Source organism: Stenella coeruleoalba (genome assembly GCF_951394435.1).
Source record: "Stenella coeruleoalba genome assembly, chromosome: 19".
NCBI lineage: Eukaryota > Metazoa > Chordata > Mammalia > Artiodactyla > Delphinidae > Stenella > Stenella coeruleoalba.
The window spans coordinates 13,593,649-13,615,630 of record NC_137165.1 but is presented as its reverse complement, the minus strand read 5'-3'; the positions used below and the strand labels follow the sequence as shown (position 1 = coordinate 13,615,630).

General features: G+C 47.6%; 2 protein-coding genes across 2 annotated transcripts in view; both read right to left on the bottom strand.

The window, feature by feature from the left end:
* Positions 1-4: 4 nt before the first annotated feature.
* Positions 5-3,294, bottom strand: RILP (Rab interacting lysosomal protein; the record flags this gene model as incomplete). The annotated part of the gene is given in 10 exon segments (XM_079905487.1): positions 5-394; positions 397-446; positions 448-498; positions 761-850; positions 1,532-1,654; positions 1,977-2,122; positions 2,375-2,620; positions 2,709-2,815; positions 2,901-2,994; positions 3,067-3,294. Coding segments are annotated over 10 exon segments (1,176 nt in total). The 3' UTR covers positions 5-353.
* A 718-nt stretch (positions 3,295-4,012) lies between these two features.
* Positions 4,013-21,982, bottom strand: part of PRPF8 (pre-mRNA processing factor 8) — a 36,682-nt gene continuing 18,712 nt past the window's right edge. Inside the window, exons 25-43 of the mRNA XM_079903761.1 lie at positions 13,320-13,567; positions 13,039-13,218; positions 12,700-12,835; positions 12,415-12,584; positions 12,110-12,239; positions 11,850-11,996; positions 11,491-11,651; positions 10,996-11,187; positions 9,746-9,983; positions 9,480-9,608; positions 8,470-8,583; positions 8,212-8,385; positions 7,733-7,926; positions 6,764-7,003; positions 6,525-6,666; positions 5,113-5,253; positions 4,839-4,978; positions 4,531-4,733; positions 4,013-4,359 (exon numbers count right to left, since the gene is read on the bottom strand). Of these exons, the coding sequence (XP_079759887.1) occupies positions 4,205-4,359; positions 4,531-4,733; positions 4,839-4,978; positions 5,113-5,253; positions 6,525-6,666; positions 6,764-7,003; positions 7,733-7,926; positions 8,212-8,385; positions 8,470-8,583; positions 9,480-9,608; positions 9,746-9,983; positions 10,996-11,187; positions 11,491-11,651; positions 11,850-11,996; positions 12,110-12,239; positions 12,415-12,584; positions 12,700-12,835; positions 13,039-13,218; positions 13,320-13,567 (3,234 nt within the window). The 3' untranslated portion in view covers positions 4,013-4,204. The remainder of the gene's footprint in view (positions 4,360-4,530; positions 4,734-4,838; positions 4,979-5,112; positions 5,254-6,524; positions 6,667-6,763; positions 7,004-7,732; positions 7,927-8,211; positions 8,386-8,469; positions 8,584-9,479; positions 9,609-9,745; positions 9,984-10,995; positions 11,188-11,490; positions 11,652-11,849; positions 11,997-12,109; positions 12,240-12,414; positions 12,585-12,699; positions 12,836-13,038; positions 13,219-13,319; positions 13,568-21,982) is intronic.

Genomic DNA, 21,982 nt, shown 5'->3' with positions numbered 1-21,982 from the left:
ATCATGGGCAGTTGCTTTATTACATTAGCTTAGGCCATCCGTACAAACACCTGGGAGGGAGGCAGTCAACTCTCCATTTCATGGATGGGGAAACTGAAACTCACAGAAGCAGCACTTCTGTCTGGCCCTGGAGGCTTGGCACAGAGATACAGGAAGGAAGGTAGGTTGAGCTCCCCGTCACACCCTGGCTCAGGCCAGGGTTAGAAAGGAGCCTGGGGAGGGCGGGGAAGGAGGGAGCCCTGTCCTCATTTGAGGTCACACGTCCACCCCCAGACAGACTCCGGAGTCAGGCAGGCCTCTGGGGCAGCTGAGACCCCAGATGAAGATATTCATCGAGAGCAGAGCAGGGCCGGTCAGGAGTTGGGGGCTGTCAGGCTGCCCACAGGCTCCATGGGGGTGGCTGTGGAGCCTCCTCTCCTCCCCGTATTCTCGCTGGTAGCCGCAATGCTGGCCTCAGCCTCAGGGGCCTCTGTTCCACCCTGACACCACAGGCCCAAGCTGGGGGGAGAGCCAAGAGGTGCTGTGAGCCTGGATGCCAGGGAGGTCAAGGATAGGGGCCAAAGGCAGGGGGTGCTGTAAAAAGGGGACTCAAGAGGACGACAGGGCAGCATGAGGCAGGGGGAGGTAAAGGGGCCACCAGAGGAGTGGGAGGGGACAGGCATGCTCAGAGCTCAGGGCGGCTGGGTGAGCCGCAGTGGAGTGGGAAAGGTGGGGTCCCTCCACTCCCACCACATTTGTCCTTCCTCTTCCCCCGACATACAAACTCTGTATTCTGGACTCAGGGGGTGGGGGCTGGAGGTGGTCTCCTTTATCCCTGGAGAGCAGGAGCCATGAGCCATCCTCATCGTCACTGAGGCAGAGGAGAGAGGAGTTGTGAGGGTCATTTGTCAAGGCCCTGAGGGACAGTGGGACTCCAGCTATGTTCAGCCTTCTGTGCAGCCCCCAGGAGCAGGCAGGGGAAGACAAAGAGACTTCAGGGGCCCCAAAGCTGGAGACAAGGAAGAGCAGGGGAGACGGAGGACAACTAGAGGATTTTTTTTCTTTTTGGCCGTGCCCCACGGCATGCGGGATCTTAGTTCCCCGACCAGGGATCGAACCCGTGCCCCCTGCAGTGGAAGCACGGAGTCTTAACCACTGGCCCGCCAGGGAAACCCCCTCCTGAGGCTTTTATTTTCTAACCTGACATACAGCAGGCCCCTGACAAGACTGCAGATACAGCCTTACCCATCTGAGAACAAACAGATATGCGGCCAAGACAAGAAACCGAAAACTGACTGTGGAGAAGCAGAATCAGCAGGTTTCTTCAGCAGGATGTACGGGGAGCATGGCAGGTGGGAGCAGTGCGATCCAGAGAGAAGGGTGGTGGGCTCAGGACGGCAGGCTCAGGGGATGACCAGGCCAGGTTAGGTTCTAGAAGTGACTAAGCTAGGTGACAGGCTCAAGGTGTGACTAGATTGGGGTGACAGGTACAGTCTGAGGCAACAGGCTCAGAAGGTGACCAGGCTCAGTGGGAATGGAGGCAGGGACTTACCTGCTCTCTGCTTCCTCTGGGGTCCCTAACATCTTGGCCTTGATCTTCCTTCGTTGCTTCCTGATAGCCACCTTCATGGCTTCGAGCAGAAGCCCGGGGACCCGGTGGTCTGTGAGCAGCTCCCTACAGAGGAGGGGGAGGGGCAGAGAAAAAGCAGTGGGGATGCCAAGAGGAGGTCTCGTCCCGACCTTAGTTTAGATGTCACCCCTCCTAGGAATACTTCCTTGATGGCGGCTGTGACCCTTTGCAACGGCCCACCCCATGTGGAAGAAGTTCCAGGAGGGCAGGGGCTTTGCGAGTCTCGTCCTCCAGTGCCCAGCACAGTGCCCGGCACACGACAGGGTGGATATATCGATGACCCAAAGAATGAGGAGGGTGAACCGAGGCCTGGGGACAGGTGCAAGTGGTGCCCCCGAGCCTCCCCACCCCTGTCCTGCGCCCTCACCGCTGGAAGTAGGCCAACTCCTCCTTCAGCAGGAACACATTGGCTTTGAGCTCATTCCTCTCCTGAAGGATCTGTTCAACCTCCTCTCGACTGAAGCCGCACTGCCCTACCTTGGGGGGGCGTCCTGGCGGCGGCAGGGCATCCGCCTGCGGAAGGACAGGCTTGGTCAGGGGGGCGCCTCGGTTGGAGAGGGACGCTAGAGGGTGACTGGCAGGGAGACTTGGGAGGCCAGGGCGCTACAATAGATGCCAGACCGGTGCTCTGGCCGAGACTGGGGGCGGAGGTCGGCTGGGGGCGCACACTCGTGCTACCTTCCAACTTCCCGGTGGCCCTAACTACGCAGCACAGCAAACCTTTCCCGAGTGCCGGACCGGTCCCTGACCTCATCAGGCACTCACCCGGTCCTCAGGGGTCCCCGGGGCTCCTGTGCCCGTGGCTGCCGTCTCGGGCTCCTGCCTCTGCTCGCACCCGGGCGCCGCGGCCTGGCCGTGCGCCTGCTCTGGCGCGGGCTCCAAGGTCGCTTCGCGCCGCCGCTCTGATTCGCTCTCGCGGTCCCGCGCGGCGCGCAGCTGGGTTTGTACTGCGGCCAGCTTGTGCCGCAACTCCGCATTCACCAGCAGGAGGCGCTGCAGCTGCTCCTGCAACTGTGGGCGGAGCAAAGGGGGCTGGTGGGCGGGGCGCCGGAGGGCCGGGAAAGCCCCGCCCCCGCACGTCGCCCCGCCCTGCCCTCACCGCCTCAGTCTCCTGGCTGCGCTGCCGCAGGTCGCGGTTGTGCGCCCGGAGTTCATCCCGCTGGCGGTCGGTCACCTCCTTGAGCTGCCGCAGCAGAGCGCGCTCCTCTGAGGAAGGGGCGTTCTCAGCGGCGGCCCGCGGGGAGAGGCCCTGAGCCTCCCCGCCCCCGGTCCCCGGCAGGCCCGCACTCACCCTGTGGCCCAGAGCGCAACTCTCTGCAGAGGCGCTCGTTCTCCTGCCGCAGCTGCCGCAGCTCGAGTTCGGCCTGCTGCGCGGATACCTGCAGCTGGAGAGGCCGCGCCGTCAGGGCCGGGCCCCGCCAGCCCGCGGGCGGCTACGGGAGGGCGCCGTGACTCACCGAGTCCGGGGCGGGCCCCACGGCCGCCTTTTCCAGGAGCTCCAGCGCCTGCACCACCAGCGGCACGAGCCCGGCCGCCGCCTCCGGCCCGAAGCGGCGCGCCAGCTCCTTCAGCTCAGTGCCCAAGGCCCCCGCTAGGTGGTACACGAGCTCCGCAGCCGTCCCCGACCCCGCGGCCACCCGAGGCCCCCAGCAGTGCGCCCCAGGCCCCACCCTCCTGGGCTCCATGTCCCCCGAAGGCGACTAGGGCTGCTACACCCTCCTCCCCACAACTGGGGAAGGAAAAGGCCAACCAGTCCTTGCCCAGGAAGCAGTCTAGGACGGTAGAGGGCGGGGTAGCGATTAAGGGAAAAAGGCTGGGGAAGGAGAGTCTCAGTGCCCTGCTCCCTGTCCCGTTCAAGCCCCCAAGGTCACAGGAAGCAGGACAGCCAACTTCCAGCCAGGTGTCCAGGAGCTGAGGCTCAGGGCTGTAAGTGGTCACTTTCGACAAGCCCTCCCCACAGTGCCCACACCAGGCTCCACCCCTGTGTCTGGAGTCATGGGGCCTGACTTGGCTGCCAACTCTCCGGGCAAGAGGTGAGAGGTAGGAGAGCTGTCACTGGCCCCAACCAGAGGCAGCCGACTGTCCAGCCATGTGCCTGTTTCCAAGACAGATTGAGAGTGACACAAAGCTTAAAGGGCTAGGCTGGGCACCACAGCTGCAGACTGCTCCAAGAGATGCTGGAAAGCGGGGAGTGTTCCCCAGCATTCTGGAGGGAAATTGGCAAATGTCATCATGGCAGCAGGAGTGTGAAGGCCCAAGTCCCCTTCAGTTCTCTGAGATTAGAGAATATTTACCCCCATAGCTCCTGAATATCAGGGGGCCTCAAGGATCAGTCCAGCAGCTTGCTGTGAACAAGTCTGGCCTCTGCCACCCTTACACCCAGAATTCGAGCTGAGGGAATAAAAAAACACCTCAACAACTCCTATTTATACAAAATTTATTATGCTTTGTTCAGAATTACAAGTCACCACGAGGTCAACAACATAAGCACAAAATAGAGGAAAATGGGGCCAAGCTGTTGAATGTCACCAGCTTGTCTGTGAGGGTAAAAGGCTCTAGCCTCTGGGGAGTCTGAAGCAGGAAGTGAGGAGACAACTAGGCATAGAGGTCCTCTCGGTCCGCAGAGTAGACCTCGCCCTCCTGCAGGAGAGCGAAGTTGAGGAAGTGGGAGGGTCTGTGCACCTCGTGGTAGAACTCTTTGGGGTTTGCCAGCTGCAGCTCATACTTCATGTTGGGATCATGCCGAACACCTTGGAGTAGAAGGAAAGGGCCAGTGTTGACAAGGTCCACCTGCCTCACCCTGCTGGGTCCTGGGCCATCTCCAAACCAGAGTCCGGCCCCAAGTGCTAAGGGTGATGGCCTAACCCCAAGCCCACCATCCTGTGTGCCCCGCCACCACCCCCACACCCTGCCTCACATACCCATAAAGTTGTAGTTCCACGAGGACTGGGCAGGGACCATAAAGAAGCCAAGGAAGCGGTCTGACAGTAGCATCTGGACCCTCTCGTAGTGCGAGGGTAGGTAGCCCTTGGGGTTGTTGCCCTTGTCTGTGTTCTGGCGGCCCCATTCATAGCCACTGGGGGTCAGCTTGTAGGCTGTCAGGGTGCAGGAGCCTGGTGTGAAGCTGGAAGAGGAATGAGGACAGAGTCAGCGCTCAGGCCACCATTCCTGGGCCCTGGCCTGCAACGCCTGCCCCATCGTACTTCCTCCCAAGGCGGCCCAACCCCACCTGCAGGTGATGATAATGGTCTTCTCGCCATCCCAAGATGGGTTGTCAGCCATGATCTTGGCATGGGTGGTGACATCCTGGGGTGACAGCTGGGGGGACTCATTGGGCTGAGTGTGGATCCAACCTAAGGGTTCCATCTCCTATGGGTAGAGCAGTGAAAAGCTATTTAGAGCCCCGTCTGCAGACAGGAATCCCACCCGTGAGAGTAACACCCCTGCCTTCCCTCCACCACCTTGAGAGCAGAAAGCCCCGGTTCTCCTACACCCCCGCTAACCTTGAGGTACTCATGCTGGGGCAGCTGGCCAGGCAGGTGCACAGTCTGGTGAGTGCCCCACTGTGGTACCATCACGATGCAGCGGATCTCCTTCACCTGGGGGTTATCTGGTGGGCTCACCCCATAGAGGTACCCTGCAATCTGGAGACAAGGGGGTCAAGAGCCAAAGAGATTCTTAGTACCAGCCCAGATTTGGGGCCGTCAGCCCTGTGTTTAATTCCCTTCTCCAAGAACAAGGACAGAGTTTCTCAAATGTGGCCAGAATCTCCTGCATCAAAAATGCCTGGGGGTGCTTATTCAGAACGTTAAACACAGACCTCACCTCAGACTTACCAGGGGTGCTTATTCAAAACGTTAAACACAGACCTCACCTCAGACTCAGCACATCAGAATCTCAAGTGGGGTCCAGGAATCGGCACTGCTCACACGTTCCCCAGTTGCTTATTTAAGTATAGTGTCCATAAACAAATAAGCACACAAGCACAGAGCTCATGCATTTCCACAAACTGAACACATCTATAAAATCAGCACTCAGCAGTACTTTAAATTTTACATTGTCATGAACAAAGTAAGAAAACTTGTGTTCCTATAAACTCACCCAACACAGGATACTAACAATCTTCAAATTCACCAGACTGAGGCCACAAGTTGGTGTTTTATAAAATATGATTCTCCCTGATTACTAGTAAAGTTGACCATCTTTTCATATATTTTCCACCTTCAGTTCCTTTTCTGAACTACCTTCATACTCCTTTGCCGCACCATTCTTCTACAGTTATCTTTTACAAAAATCAACTTCTGAGAATTCCCTATTCTAGATCCCACTATATCTTAAGAGTTATGCAAATATTTTCTTCCTGTTTTTAGTTTGTCTTTTGTGGTACCCTTTGTCACGCACAAATTATTAATTTTGATGATGGCTTTGTGTCTTGTTTAAGAAGGTTATCCTAACTTTAAGACGATAAATGTTTTCTTCTAATATTCTACTACAGTTTAGTATTTTACGTTCAGATTTGTACTGCACCTGGATTTGAGTTCTGTTAAGTGCTGAGGCAGGGATCAAGCCTCCTTTTGCTGACTGTTTCAGGGTCATAGGGCGCGCTTAATCCCACAGATGCAGTGGGTCCTCAGGTGATACAACACATTTATTATATACACACGAATCTGTTTCTATATATCCTCTTCCAATAACTTCTAGGAAATACATCATTTCTCAATTGCCATAACTTTATAATGTTTCGGTATCTGGTGGGGGCCGAAACCCTCCTCCCTCCCTGTTTTGGCTCTCCTTGTATATTTACTCATCTATCAATTTCAAAACCAGCACCTCCAGTTCCAGGAAATCTCAGGTGAGTTTTAGGCACATAAAATGTTTGGCACACACTGTGGCCTAGTTGAACAAACATACTCACTTGGGCCCGAAGGTCAGATATGCAGATAAACTTCTTCAGCACATTCTTGGGGAGAATATAGGTATAACCAGTCTCCTTGATGTCATCAGATGACACATAGATGTGATTGGTCCTTAAGTGCAGGTTGGCGGCAGAGATGGCCCTAAAAACAGGTAGAGAATGTTGGCATTTATCAACTCAAGCACCTCAGGTAGCACCAGAGGCCTTTCCATCCCTACCCCTCTTGCCCCTTATACTACCTGACCCTCCATTCAGTCTTAGATGAGAAAGTCTGGGTCTCATAGTTGCTGGTGGTAGAGGTGATGATTTCGTCGCCATGCTTGTTGACAGTACGAGTCTGGGTTGCAGTCAGCTGTGACTGTTCCTTGGTCTGCTTCTCAATCTCAGCTATCTGCTGCCGCTGCTGTGATGGTGCAGAGATCTCCATACCCAGGATGATGTCTCGAATTTCTGACTGTGTCAGTGATGCCACATTCACACTGTGGGGACAGTGTGGGTCACACCACAAGGATCCCTTCCCCTTGGTTACTTACGTCCCAACGGCAAGGTGTAACTTGGTGGGACAGGGGAGCCCATACTCTGACCCCAGATAACCTTCAATTGACACTTGAAGTGTGAAGTGGAAATACACTAATACGGATAAGATTTGTCACATCCCAGGCTGGCCCTGTGCCTGTACACCTTTCAGCCATGCTCAAACCTGCTCAGCATCCATACCTCCCACTTTTCCTCAACAAAAAGTGCCCTGGAACCGGAAAACTCTCAAAAACGGAAATCCTAGAACAAGTTCTCGATCACAGTTGGTGTGTCCACACCCTTACTGGGTGAACATTTTTGGTTGCCACAATGACAAGGAAGGAGAGAGAAGGAAGGGGTGTGTGTGTGTGTGTTATTAGCTGTGGTATCTGGGGGTCTGGGACGTTAGAACTTCCTGCCATGTATGGACAGTAAGGAAACGTCCTGCTCAAAATGGCAACAGTGCCTCTGCTAAGGAATAGCGCCCAAGTGTCAGCCTGAGCCCTGAGACATGGACACTTCCTATACCATCTGAAGACACTGACTACCTACCTCTCCTCTATAGGCATCTCTAGGACAATTTCTTGAGAAACTTCTGAGCTTAAAATGTTGCAAAAAACCAAGAAGGCATATACTGAGCCACCCATTTTACCCTTTTTGGATCTCTCATCTGTATCCCCACCACTGCTCACTTGTTTTTCTTGCCATAGTCAGCCAAGATAAGGTCCTTGAGCTGCACCTCCACCTTGATCCACTCCTCGTCAGTCAGAGTGGGCCAGATGTGGTGTGGTTCTGTGATCGTAGTCTTGTCTGGCTTCAGGATGACCTTCGCCCGGTCGTTGTTCACATGCAGGGCACGCAGAATCAGGATGAGGCGGGAGAAAGCCTGGGGAGAGATGTGGCAGCATGGGAGGAGGTCGGCTACTTGATGTTCTTCCCCTCGCCTCCATCCTATCCTTTCAGGAGACCCAAGAACCCATTTCAAACCCTACGGTGCTCCCCTCACCATGAGTCAACTTGATATGCAGAGTCACTGGCCCATGCACAGGCTGAAGATGTGAAAATGGCCCCATAAGAGGCCTGTGGGAAAACCTAAGGCACAGAACCTTCCTATGACCCCAAACCCACTCCTCTTAGAGTGGCCCTCCCTCCTCGTGAGGTGGCTTCATACCGTGTACGATGAGATAGTCTTGAGCCAGTCATCATAGAGGTTAAAGAGAACCATCTGCGGCTCAGTGGCTTTAAGGATGAGATCCCCAAACTTTTCCACCTTGAGACAAGCCTGGAAGGGGAGCTGGAGCTCTGATCCTTTGATCACAATATTGGGGAAGTCCAGCAAGTGCACCTGAGACAAGATCAAGTCCAAGTTTAGAAACAGAACCAGCAGGTCTCAGCCCTCTTTCCTTCTACCTCATTCACCACCTCTCACCTCCAATGGATCGAGCATGCCTTTCCTGGTGACAATGATCTGCTTGGGCTGCTCCTCCACTGGTAGAGATCGGATCAGGGCAGCCACCTCCTCAGCTGTCTTCCACTTAGCCAACTAAACAGCAAGAGAGAAGAACATGGAAACTCAGTCTCCACCCTCCCAGGTTAACTAGAACTAAAAATTCTAGTCTTAAAACAATTAGACTATGTCTCTATCACACACTGCTATTGAATGTTAGGTACTTCAGAGGTATAGAAAAAACGTCCAATGGTCTTGCCCCGAAGGGTGTTTCAACCTCGCTGGCCAGACAAAGCTCACACAATGCCACGAGCTAGTATTTGATTATATACACGCTGTGTCAGGGACAAGAGAAATTAAGGCTAAGGTCATAAAAAGCTGCACAAATAAAGAAGTCTTAAGGGATGAGTAAGACAGTGATTAACAGAAGAGAAGAGTTCATTCTAGAAGCAAAGACCTATACGCAAGGCCACAGAGGTGGAGATGCTCATCAGGGTTTGGGATACCAGGATCCTGGACTGACTGCCGGAGGAAACACGCTACAGAGGAAGAGGAACTGTGGCCAGACAGGTTACAGGCCAACCAGATGTTAAGCATCTAGGAAACCAAAAAGTTAATTCAGCAAAAAGAAAGGGGCTACCAAAGGCTTTGAGGAGGAGAAGAGATTTGGTGAAAATGACATTTTAAGAGTGCTTGTTCCCTTTAGAAAGATGATTTTTCATAGCTCTCTTCAAGATAGGTTAGAGATGGGAGATTCAAGAAGCAGAGATGCCAGCTTGTAGGTAATGAAGGACCTCAAATATTCTTGGACCTCTTATAGAAGAACACTTCCCAAGTTAAGTAATTCAGGAAAAAAGTTTAAATGAGATGTCCTGAATCTTACAAAGAGAGAAACGGGAGATTCTCTCTCTCACATACACCCCCCCCCCCAACATACCAAAGAGTAAGAGGCAGCGAAGTTCTACAGCCTCTCTACCCTTTAACATGCTCACCTGCCCCAAACGCTTCTGTCCAGCCCACACAGATGTGTGAATTATCTTGAGAAACAGCTGCCCTGTGCGTGGGTTGAAGATGAAGATGGCCCCATTGATGGGCTTGGTGGTCAGGTTCCCTTCAAAGGTCTAAGGAATGATTACATCAGTTAGCACAGTCTAGACACAACCAGCCTGCCTTCCTCGCAATATGCACACACTTGCCCGGCCACCCTCCCACAGGCATATACAGAGCCCCACACCCACACGCTGCATCTAACTCTCACCTTATGGATAGTCACTCTGTAGACATTCGTGTCATCCACAAACCAGATAATCTGGTTGGAAAAGAGTTCACCGTAGTTCTGAGAGGACAGATAGGGCTCGGTGGGCTCAGATGAATAAAGCTGCAGCCCTTTACGGATCCGTTCACGTAACACATACAAGGCAGGGTTTGCCTTCATGATCTTGGCCATGGCCTGCTGTATGAGGGGCTTGCTGCCAGGGAACCAGTTTCCATAGGCACTGTGAGGGTGGAAGAGGCAAGAAAGGTCAAGACCAGGCTGGCAGTCCCAGGAACAAGGCAAACTGCGACTCTACAGAGGAAGAAAAGGCTGTTGGTCAGGCTGAGAATGAGTGCCTGCTCATGTACATAGAGGCAGGAAAGAAAGAGTCAGTGACACCAGTGGAGGAAACGGCTAACCTCACCTCACCTGGGCAAACTAAAAAAAACACGTGTATATTAAACTACGGGGCAGGGGGGGAGGGATAAATTAGGAGGTTGAGATTAACATATACATACTACTATATATAAAATAGATAATCAACAAGGACCTACTGTATATAGCACAGGGAACTCTACTCAATACTCTGTAATAATCTATATGGGAAAAATATCCTAAAAACAATAGATATATGCATACATATAACTAAATCACTTTGCTGTACACCTGAAACTAACACAACATTGTAAATCAACTATACTGCAATGTAAAATAAAAATTAAGGGACTTCCTTCCTGGTGGTTCAGTGGTAAAGAATCCGCCTTACAATGCAGGGGACGCAGGTTCGATCCCTGGTCCGGGAACTAAGATCCCACATGCCACGGCGTGTCTAAGCCCGTGCGCCACAACTACTGAGCTCTCACTCATTCCTTAGACCTTTGAAGGGAACCTGACCACCAAGCCTCTCAATGGGGCCATCTTCATCATCGAACCTCAACTAGAGAGCCTGCGCGCCGCAAACTACAGAGCCCACACGCCACAACTACAGAGCCCATGCACTCTAGAACCTGCGTGCTACAACTAGAGAAAACCCGCACACCACAACTAGAGAGAAGCCCGCGTGCCACAACGAAGAGCCCGTGTGCCACAACAAAAGATTCTGCATGCCTCAACAAAGATCCCGCGTGCCGTGACTAAGACCCGACGCACCCAAAAATAAATAATAAATAAATCTTTAAAAAATAAACAAATAAATACAACAAAGTGTGGGGCTGATGAAAAATATCAATACATGCTTCTGAGCCTCAACTTACCTATGCAGGTTATAGGCCAGGTCAATGGCAATGAGCACACCTGTAGGCGAAGGGTAGATACTCATGTTGTCTGTGGTGTAGTCCAAGAACTTGGCCCGGGCGTAGCGCTCGATGTCATGGGAATCATAGTCCCCCCAGCGCAACTGGATGTCAATCCAATACTTCTGAGTGGTGGTGCTGTCCATCACATCCCTGACAGTGGAAGGGGGTCAGGAGTCTAGGCTTCCAGGAAGACACTGGCACAACCAATATCCCCAGAGCCACAAGAACTCTCAATTACTACGTCTGAATCTCAAAACCAACCCCTCTGCCTGTTCCAGATCAGAAGACCCACCAGAGAATTAGCAGACCTGGCTGAGGGTGTTAACAGAATCAGGGGTAGAACTTGTTTCAAATTAGAAAGAAAGGCAACCAGGGACAATTTCTAAAGTAGTGCTGCTAGAATAGTAAAACTAAGCTTCTTAGATGCCTAGGGCTGGGTCGTAAGGCACTTACTTAGAGTCTGCCAGCAATGAGGGCCGGGAGACATTCCACTTATAGGAGGCAAAGAGCAGGATATCTGCACAGGAAGAGTTCATCTTATAGGACTTTCGGGGGTGGATTGTCTCCTTTTGTACTGTCTCAATTTCCAGTGCATCCAGTTCCTGATCAAACACCTGGAGGCAAAGGTGGAAAGGTTATGACTGGTTATGGAAGCCCACTTAGAATGAGGGCTCATAGAACTTAAGATAATGTGGCACCTGGGACCACAACAGAAGTCTCATCCTTGGAGCTCTGAGGGTGGATTTCCCATACCCAAAAGAGAGAGCCGACCTGACTTTTTGTGGCATCGTCTGCCCTCAATTCTAGCCCACCTGACACAAGTCCATAACGATGCTCTCGTGGATCTTCTGCCACAGGTGAGCTCGGAAGATCTGGATGAGAGAGATCTTCAGTGTGGGGATCTTGCCGTGCATGAAGATACCTGTCAGGTCCAGCTGCACCTGAAAGCCTACGTATACCTGACGGAAAAAAAGAGCGACACTAGAGACCGAGAGGTTCTCAGGACATAATTAAGGAAGTAGAAACTCTTGTTTTTAGCTTCCCATCTCCCATGTCTATCAATCACACTCACGTTGGCTCGGTTGATGGTTGGGGACCACCAGAGGGTGAATCTACGATTGGGAATCTGGTTCAATCCTGATCGCTGAGCATTGGTTAGTTTCTTCCACTTCATAGACTCCTCAAAACCACTGGCCTTCTCCCTGGGAAGCAGAAGAGACGAGGTAAAGTGACATCCTGCCATCCCCCAGAGCACTGCTGACCTCCTGGGGTGGCTGTGTGGGAAACACCGCAGTAGAACACAAAAGCATATGAGGGATGAGCTCACAGGGCTGTGACATGTGAGAGGTCACTGTAAGGGGAGAACAGAATCCTCACCAGAAAAGCCCCTCCCAGGTAGGGAAGTAAGTGCCCTTGAAGAGAGTGTGTTCCAGAATGCCTTCCACACCACCCAGGGCCTGGATCATGTCTGTACGGTAGTTGTTCAGGTTCCAGAGCTTTCCATCATGCCGCTGGTGTGTCCACCAAAAAGGGTTCTGCTTCAAAACCTAGATGGCAAGGTAGGCACGGTGAAGCTTCTGGGTGCCCACTGCTCCAGGTTCCCAGCATGGCCACAGACTCTCCTGATTCAGGGAAAATCTCTCCACTATCCCCTCCACGTACCTGGTACTGCTTAAAGTCAGTTCGGACACGCCAACCCTTATCATAAGCCAGTGTGTGCCGGTCCTTCTGGAAGAGGGTGTTGATTCGAGGAATGCCACGATCCCATGAATCCTCTAGATCTTCTAGGGTCAGTCGTCTGCCAAGGAAAAAAGATCAAAGTTAAAACAAATACTCATATGAAGAGTTCAGCATTCCTCCCTGGCCAAGGATAAACAGGGTCAGACATACAACCTACTTCCTCGACTCCATAAAAATACGGCATGCTCTACTCCTGACCTCCAGGCAGGACTCAAAGGTCACACCACTCAAAAGGACTGCTATGCCCTCCTGGATGCCCACCTGTTCTGCGCAATGGCCTCTTGTCTCTTGAGTGCATACTCAGCCCAGACCCGCTGAGAATCAATGAACTCACTCTCCCAGGGCTGTATGTAGCGATACAAGTTGGGAATCAGCTGGTCTTCTTCATGGCTCATTCCTGAACGAAAGTGTGTGATACCTACATCTGTCTGCTTGGACCACCTGTTTGGGGACACAACCAAGATTAGATAAAAAATAAAAACTGAAAATAAAGAAACATCTCCTTCCCTCAGGGTCTAGCAAGATTTTCAGCCAAGTCCTACCTGAGGTCAGATTGGGGGATGAGCACATGGCCCATTGAGAGCATGCCAAGTCCACCCAACTCCTTAGGGGTGTAGAACACGACAGGGGGGAAGCGACTCGGCATCTTGGAGTTGAGGCCAATCTTGATTCGTGTCTGGATCTTGTTCTCACACTTCACCAGCAAGTCCAGGAGCTCCTGGGTGTTCACCACAGCCTCCCGAAAGTATGTCATAAGGCCAATAAGAGCTGTGTTCCACTTATTCACAATCTGAAGATAGTGAAAAAGAAGTAAATTATAGATAAGTCATTGCAGGGACAGGGTGTGTGGCTAGGAACCACCAGATACAATTAGTCATATTCTCCCTAGTTCTCAAGAAAGATTTGAGCTCAATGTCATTAGGGAAGTGTGTATAAATCAAAATCACTATGAGATACTACTTAACACCCACTGCAATGGCTATAAGATAGTTACAAGGATGTGGAGAAAATGGAACTCTCATATACTGCTGGTAGGAATATGAAATAGTGCAGCCACATTGAAACAGCCTGGCAGCTCCTCAAAAGGTTAAAGAGAGTTACCATATGACCCAACAATTCTACTCCTAGGTGTATACCCAAGAGAAATAAAAACATATGTCCACACAAAAATACGTACACAAATGTTCACAAAAGCATTATTCATAATAGCCAAAAAATAGAAAAAAACCAAATGTCCATCAACTGACAAATAAACAAAATGGTGTACAGCCATATTATGGAATATTATTTAGCCATGAAAAGGACTGAAATACTGATGTATGCTACAACATGGATAAACCTTGTAAACATTATACTAAGTGAAAGAAACCAAATGAAAAAGGTCACATACATGATCCATTTATATGAAATGTCCAGAAGAAACAAATCCATACAGACAGGAGGTAGATTAGGGGTGGCCAGAGGACTGGGGCAGGGAGGGACATGGGGAGTGAGTGACTGCTCATGGGTATAGGGTTTCTTTGTGGGGTGATGAAAATGTTCTGGAATTAGTGGTTATGGCTGCACAATTTTATGCATATAATGAAAACCACTGAATTGTATACTTTAAAAGTGTGAATTTCATTTCAATAAAAACATAAAGTTGGGCTTCCCTGGTGGCGCAGGGAAGATCCCACATGCCATGCGGAACAGCCAAAAAATTAAAAAAAAAAAAAGCTGAAAGAATTTCCTTTAAGATCAGAAGTGAGACAAGGATGCCCACTCTCACCACTTTTATTCAACACATTATTGAAAGTCCTAGCCACAGCAACCAGACAAGAAAAAGATATTAAAGAAATCCAGGGACTTCCCTGGTGGCGCAGTGGTTAAGAATCTGCCTGCCAATGCAGGGGACACAGGTTTGAGCCGTGGTCTGGGAAGATCCCACATGCTGTGGAGCAACTAAGCCCATGTGCCACAACTATTGAGCGTGCGCTCTCCAGAGCCCACGTGCCACAACTACTGAAGCCCGCAGGCCTAGAGCCTGTGCTCCACAAGAGAAGCCACCGCAATGAGAAGCCCTCACACAACAACAAATAGTAGCCCCCGCTCGCTGCAACCAGAGAAAGCCCACACGCAGCAACGAAGACCCAATGCAGCCAAAAATAAATAAATAAATATAATTAAAAAAAAATTCCAAATTGGAAAAAAGTGAAACTGTCACTGTTTGCAGATGACATGATATTATACATAGAAAATCCTAAAGACACCACCAAAAAACTATCAGAACTCATCAATGAATTCAGTAACATGGCAGGATACAAAATTAACGTAGAGAAATCTATTGCATTTCTGAATACTATCAGAAAGAGAAATTATGAAAACAATCCCGTTTATGATTGCATCAAAAAACCAAACCAAACCAGGGACTTCCCTGGTGGTCCAGTGGTTAAGACTCCATGCTTCCAATGCAAGGGGCACAGGTTCAATGCCGGTTGGGGAACTAAGATCCCACATGCTGCACAGTACGACCAAGGGGGAAAAAAAAAATCTAAAAAACAAAAAACCAAAAAAACCCAAACGAAACCAAACAACAACTAGGAATAACTCAATCCAAGGAGATAAAACACCTGTACTTGGAAAACTGTAAGAACTTGGTGAGGGACTTCCCTGGCGGTCCAGTGGTCGACTCCACACTTCCACTGCAGGGGACATGGCTTCGAGTCCTGGTCTGGGAAGATCCCACATGCCACGGAGCAACTAAGCCCGCGAGCCACAACTACTGAGCCCACATGCCACAACTACAGAGCCCATGTGCCTAGAGCCCATGCTCTGCAACAAGAGAAGCCACCACAATGAGAAGCCCATGCACTGCAATGAAGAGCAGCCCCCACTCGCCGCAACTAGAGAAAGCCCGTGTGCAGCAACAAAGACCCAACACAGCGAAAAATAAATACATTAAAAAAAAAAAAATATTGTTAAAATGACCACACCCTCAAGTCCATCTACAAATTCAATGGAATCCCTATCAAAATACCAAAGACATTTTTCACAGAACTAGAACCAATAATTTTAATATTTGTATGGAAACACAAAAGACCCTGAAAAGCCAAAACAATCCTGATAAAGAACAAAGTAGGAAGTATCACAGCTCCTGATTTCAAACTATATTACAAAGCTACGGTACTCAAACAGTATAGTACTGGCACAAAAACAAACCCATAGGTCAATGGATCAGAATAGAGAGTCCAGAAATAAACCCATGCTGTTATGGTCAATTAATCTACAACAAAGAAAGCAAGAATATACACTGGGGAAAAGACAGCGACAGCTAATGCAAAAGAATCAAACTGGATTTTCTCACAACATACACAAAAAATAAAGGCAAAATGGATAAAAGATTTAAATGTAAGACCTGAAACTATAAAACTCCTAGAAGAGGGACCTCCCTGGTGACGCAGTGGTTAAGAATCTGCCTGCCAATGCAGAGAACACAGGTTCGAGCCCCAGTCCAGGAAGATCCCACATGCCGCGGAGCAACTAAGCCCGTGCATCACAACTACTCAGCCTGCACTCTAGAGCCCACGAGCCACAACTACTGAAGCCCGCATGCCTAGAGCCCGTGCTCTGCAACAAGAAGCCCGTACACTGCAACGAAGAGTAGCCCCCGCTCACAGCTAGAGAAAGCACGCAGCAATGAAGACCCAATGCAGCAAAAAATAAAATAAATAAATTTATTAAAAAAACCCAAAAACTCCTAGAAGAAAACACAGGCAGTACTCTCTTTGACCTTAGTCTTAGGAATACTTTTTTGGATATGTCTCCTCAGGCAAGGGAAACAAAAAATTAAGAAATGGGGAAAAGAATAAATAAATAAAATGAAGAAAGAAAAGAAAAGAAAAACAAAACAAAAAACAAACGGGGCTTCCCTGGTGGCACAGTGGTTCAGAGTCCGCCTGCCGATGCAGTGGACACAGGTTTGTGCCCCAGTCCGGGAAGATCCCACATGCCGCAGAGCGGCTGTGCCTGTGAGCCATGGCCGCTGAGCCTGAGCGTCTGGAGCCTGTGCTCCGCAACGGGAGAGGCCACAACCGTGAGAGGCCCGCGTACCGCAAAAAAAAAAAAAAAAAAAAAAAGAAAGAAATGCGACTATATCAAACTAAAAAGGTTTTGCACAGGGGCTTCCCTGGTGGCGCAGTGGTTAAGAATCCGCCTGTCAATGCAGGGGACGCAGGTTTGATTCCTGGTCCAGGAGGATCCGACATGCTGTGGAGCAACTAAGCCCGTGTGCCACAACTACTGGGCCTGTGCTCTACAGCCCACGAGCCACAACTACTGAAGCCCGCACACCTAGAGCCCATGCTCCTCAACAAGAGAAGCCACTGCAGTGAGAAGCCTGCACACCTCAACGAAGAGTAGCCCCCGCTGGACGCAACTAGAGAAAGCCCTCACGCAGCAACAAAAACGCAACACAGCCAAAAATAAATAAATAAAAGCTTTTGCACAGCAAAAGAAATTATCAACAAAATGGAAAGAAAGCCCACTGAACAGGAGGTGATATTTACAAATGATATATCTGATAAGGGGTTAATACGCAAAATATTGGGTTGGCCAAAAAGTTCGTTCAGGTTTTTCCATAACATCTTATGAACGAACTTTTTTGGCCAACCCAATACAAAGAACTCATACAACTCAACATAAAAAAAAACAAAACAAAAACGATTTAAAATGTCTTTTCGGCAGAGGAGCTGAAGAGACATTTTTCCAGAGAAGATATAAAGATGTCCAATAGACACATGAAAAGATGCTCAACATCACTAATCATAAAGGAAATGCAAATCAAAACCACAACAAGATGTCTCCTCACACTTGCCAGAATGGCTATTATCAAAAAGACAAGTAACAAGCGTTGACAAGGATGTGGAGAACAGGGAACCCTCGTGTACTACCGTACTACTGATGGGAATGTAAAGTGGTGCAGACACTATAAAAAACAGTATGGAAGTTCCTCAAAAAATTAAAAATAGAACAACCATACAATCTAGCAATTCTACTCCTGGGTATTTATCCGAAGAAAACAAAAACACTAATTCGAAAAGATGTGTGCATCCCCATGTTCACTGCAGCATTATTTGAAATAGCCAATATATGGAAGCGACTTAAATGTCTATTGATAGATAAATGGATAAAGGAGATGTGGTATGTATACACACACACACAGAAATATTACTCAGGCATAAAAAAGAATGAAATCTTGCCATCTGCAACAACACGGATACTTGGAAGGGTGGGGGAATGAGTGAAATAGTTGAGGGAGACTAAGAGGTACAAACTTCCAGTTATAAAACAAGTAAGTCACGGGGATGTAATGTACAGTATAGGGAATATTATAATTTTGTGTGGTGACAGATAGTAACTAGACTTATCCTGGCGATCATTTTGTAATGTGTAAAAAGAGCAAATCACTATATTGTTCACCTGAAACTAACATAATATTGTAAGTCAGTCATACTTCAAAAAAAAGAGAAAGAGATCTGCAAGTTCCCTGGTGGCCTAGTGGTTAGGATTCTGGGCTTTCACTGCTGTGGCACCAGTTAATCTCTGGTCAGGGAACTGAGATACTGCAAAAGCTGCACAGCGCAACCAAAAAAAAAACAAGAGACAGATCTCTGAAGACCCATGAAGGGATCCATTTGCAGGCTATAAAACTCTGAGGTCATGCCTGCTTCGGCAGCACATATACTAAAACTGGAACGATACAGAGAAGATTAGCATGGCCCCCGTGCAAGGATGGCACGCAAATTCATGAAGCATTTCATATTTTTTTGTTATACAGCAGGAACTGACACAACAATGTAAAGCAATTATACTCCAATAAAGATGTTGAAAACAAAACAAAACAAAAAAACCCTCCGAGGTCAAAGAAAAAACCACCACCAGATCAGTAAGCTGAACAAGTCCCACAGCTCACATAAGGTTGACAACAGTTTGTGTCCCCGCCAGCCATACAGAGACTTCATAATAAATGGGAATTAGGTATAGTCCATAGAAAGTTATCAACTTAGTAGTGGAGATAAATTAGCCCCAGAAGAAAGGGTGCTCTGGATTCACTATAACTAAGAAGCTTAAAATTAAAAGCAAGCCTCAAAAGGATCAAACTAAACCACAAGTTACTGAACTGTACACCAGAACACAACCCAACACTCTTTAAAGGAATATAACAAAATCCATAAATCAATATAAATTACACAATTTCTAGCATCCAATCAAATATTGGATGCATACAAAGAAGCAGGAATAAATTACCTAAATTAATAACAGAAGAAAAATAAATTACCTAAATTAATAACAGAAGAAAAATCAATCAGTACAAACAGACCTGGAAACAACAGATGATGGAATTAGTAGACAAAGATCTTACAACAGCTATTGAACGTTTTATAATTATGCTTGAGTATATAAAGAAAAACATGAACATAATGAGGAAAGAAACAGAAGATGTTAAAGACCCAAATGAAACTTTTAGAGATAAAAATTACAATATTTGAAATTTTAAAATGTACAGATGGGATTAACAACATTGTAAAGCTGCAGAAAAAATAATGAAGGCAAAATAAACACTTTTTCTGACAAACAAAAGCAGAGTGTATTCACTGCCAGTACACCTTTACTACAAGAAATGTTAATGGAAATTCTTTAAGCAGAAGGAAAACAATACCAGATGGAAACCTGGACCTAATAAAGTAATGGAGAACACCAGAAATAGTAAGTATGTGGGTAAAATGTAAAAGACATTTTTTTTTCATTTTGTAATTTCTGTAAAAGATAAAAAGGCTGTTTAAAGCCAAAACAGTAACAAAGTATCACTGTGTTTATAATACAGGTACAGTTAAAACATATAACAAAAACACTACAGGGACTTCCCTGGCCATCCAGTGGTTAAGACTTCTCACTTCCATTGCAGGGGGCACGGGTTTGATCCCTGGTCAGGGAACTAAGATCCTGCATGCTGTGGGGCGTGGCCAAAAAAAACAAAAACAAAAAAACACAAACACTACAAAAAATGAGGAGGAAAATGAAAGTACATTATTGAAAGGTTCTCGTACAATATGTAACGTGATACTAGACTAGTGGTCACAGTAAGTCAGAGATGTATACTGTAAACCCTAGAGAAACCAATAAAAAACAAAGAAGTGTAGTTAATAAGCGAAGTGTGGAGATAAATTAAAATCATACCAAAACCCCACTCAATCCAAAAGAAGGCAGGAAAATGAGTTACTCAGTTTTCCTGGGTCTCTCCCACATATATATGTTATGAAACTTTCGTTTGATTTTCTCCTGTTTAAAAAATAAATTAAAAAGAAGGCAGGAAAAGAGGAAAAAGCAGAATAAAGAACAAAGGATGAGATGGCAGATTTAAACTCAACGACATTAACAGTCATAGTAAACTTAACTGGAGTGTTTAGACTATTTGTAAGGCAAAGATTGTTAAACTGAATTTAAAAAGCAAGAACCAATTAAATGCAATCTATAAGAAGTTAACTTTAATTATAACGACACAGATTAAAAGTATAAGGATGGAAAAAGACATCCATGCACACACAAAACAAAGCTAGAGGGGCACTACTGATATCAGACAAAGTAGACTTCAGAACAGAGAATATTACAAGGAATAAAGAGGAATATTTCATGATGATAAAGGAGTCAATTCCTTAAGAAGATATAGTAATTCACAATATACTACATACTTAGGGACTTCCCTGGTGGCACAGTGGATAAGAATCTGTCTGCCAATGCAGGGGACACGGGTTTGATCCCTGGTCCGGGAAGATCCCACGTGCCATGGAGCAACTAAGCCCGTGCGCCACAACTACGGAGCCCGCATGCCACAACTAAAGCCCGCAGGCCTAGAGCCCATGCTCCACAACAAGAGAAGCCACTGTGAGGAGAAGCCCGTGTACGGCAACAAAGAGCAACCCCACTCGCTGCAACCAGAGAAAGCGCACGCACAGCAACAAAACCCAACGCAGCAAAAAAATAAAATTAAATCTTTAAAAAAATAATAAATGTATTATACACCTAATAGCAGAGCTTCAAAATATATGAAGCAAAATATCATGGACCTGTTTAAGCATAAGATTCAAAAAAAACTTAAATAATTATGCCCAACAGTATGAACAATACATATTTCTTGCTGGGGTGTCAACAGAGTTGCTTCTATCTATTGAAATGTCTATGTGTGCATCAGTTGTAAAGTTCATTTCTAATTCTAGCTGTATCTTCAGGTACATGATACAGCATTCCACCTGGCACAACTCCTTGGTCATCACCCATATGCAGGTTCTTGGACAAAAAGTTTGTCAGTTTGCATTTTGGTCTCAATGAGATGGCTCCCTATCCCCTAAGCCTGCTAATCTCCTGACGACTCTTTCCTGGTTTTCCACCTGTAAGCCAAGCCAATCATGCTTTGCCCAACTTTGACTAAATATTTAAAAGCTACCAGAGCAGTCTGAACTTCAGACGTTCTTCTGTGCTCAAAAAAGATATAAATTTCTGAAAAAATGTCATGTGTCTTTATGTTATAAGCTTGGATGCCTTTAACAAAGTGAATGGTGTCTCTAAAGCCAAAATAAAAAGAGGAACCTGAAAAGGGAAATAAATCCACGACTTATGACAATCTTCTCTCGGTAATTGACAGAAATAGACATAAGAAAAAGAAAGACATAGAAGGACTTGAACAACACAATCACTTGACTAAACCTAAATGACATCTGTAAAACCCAACAAAGCAGAATACAGATTCTTTCTCCAGTACACGAGAAGGCAGTCACTATATATGCTCAACCATAAAACAAGTCTAAATACACTTGAGAAAACTAAGATCCTAAAGAGTGTTTTCTGACCATAATGGAATTAAACTAGATACTAATAGAAGAAAAACACCTGGAAAACCCCTCAAATAATATTTGAAAATTAAACAACATACTTCTAAGTAACCTATGGGTAAAATAAGAACTCATAAGAGAGGGACTTCCCTGGTGGTCCAGTCGCTAGGACCCCACGCTCCCAGTGCAGGGGGCCCGGGTTTGATCCCTTGTCAGGGAACTAGACCTCACATTCATGCCGCAACTAAGAGTTCGCATGCTGCAACTGAAAGATCCTGCATGCCATGACTGAAGACCCTGCGTGCCGCAACTAAGACCTGATGCAGCCAAATAAATAAATA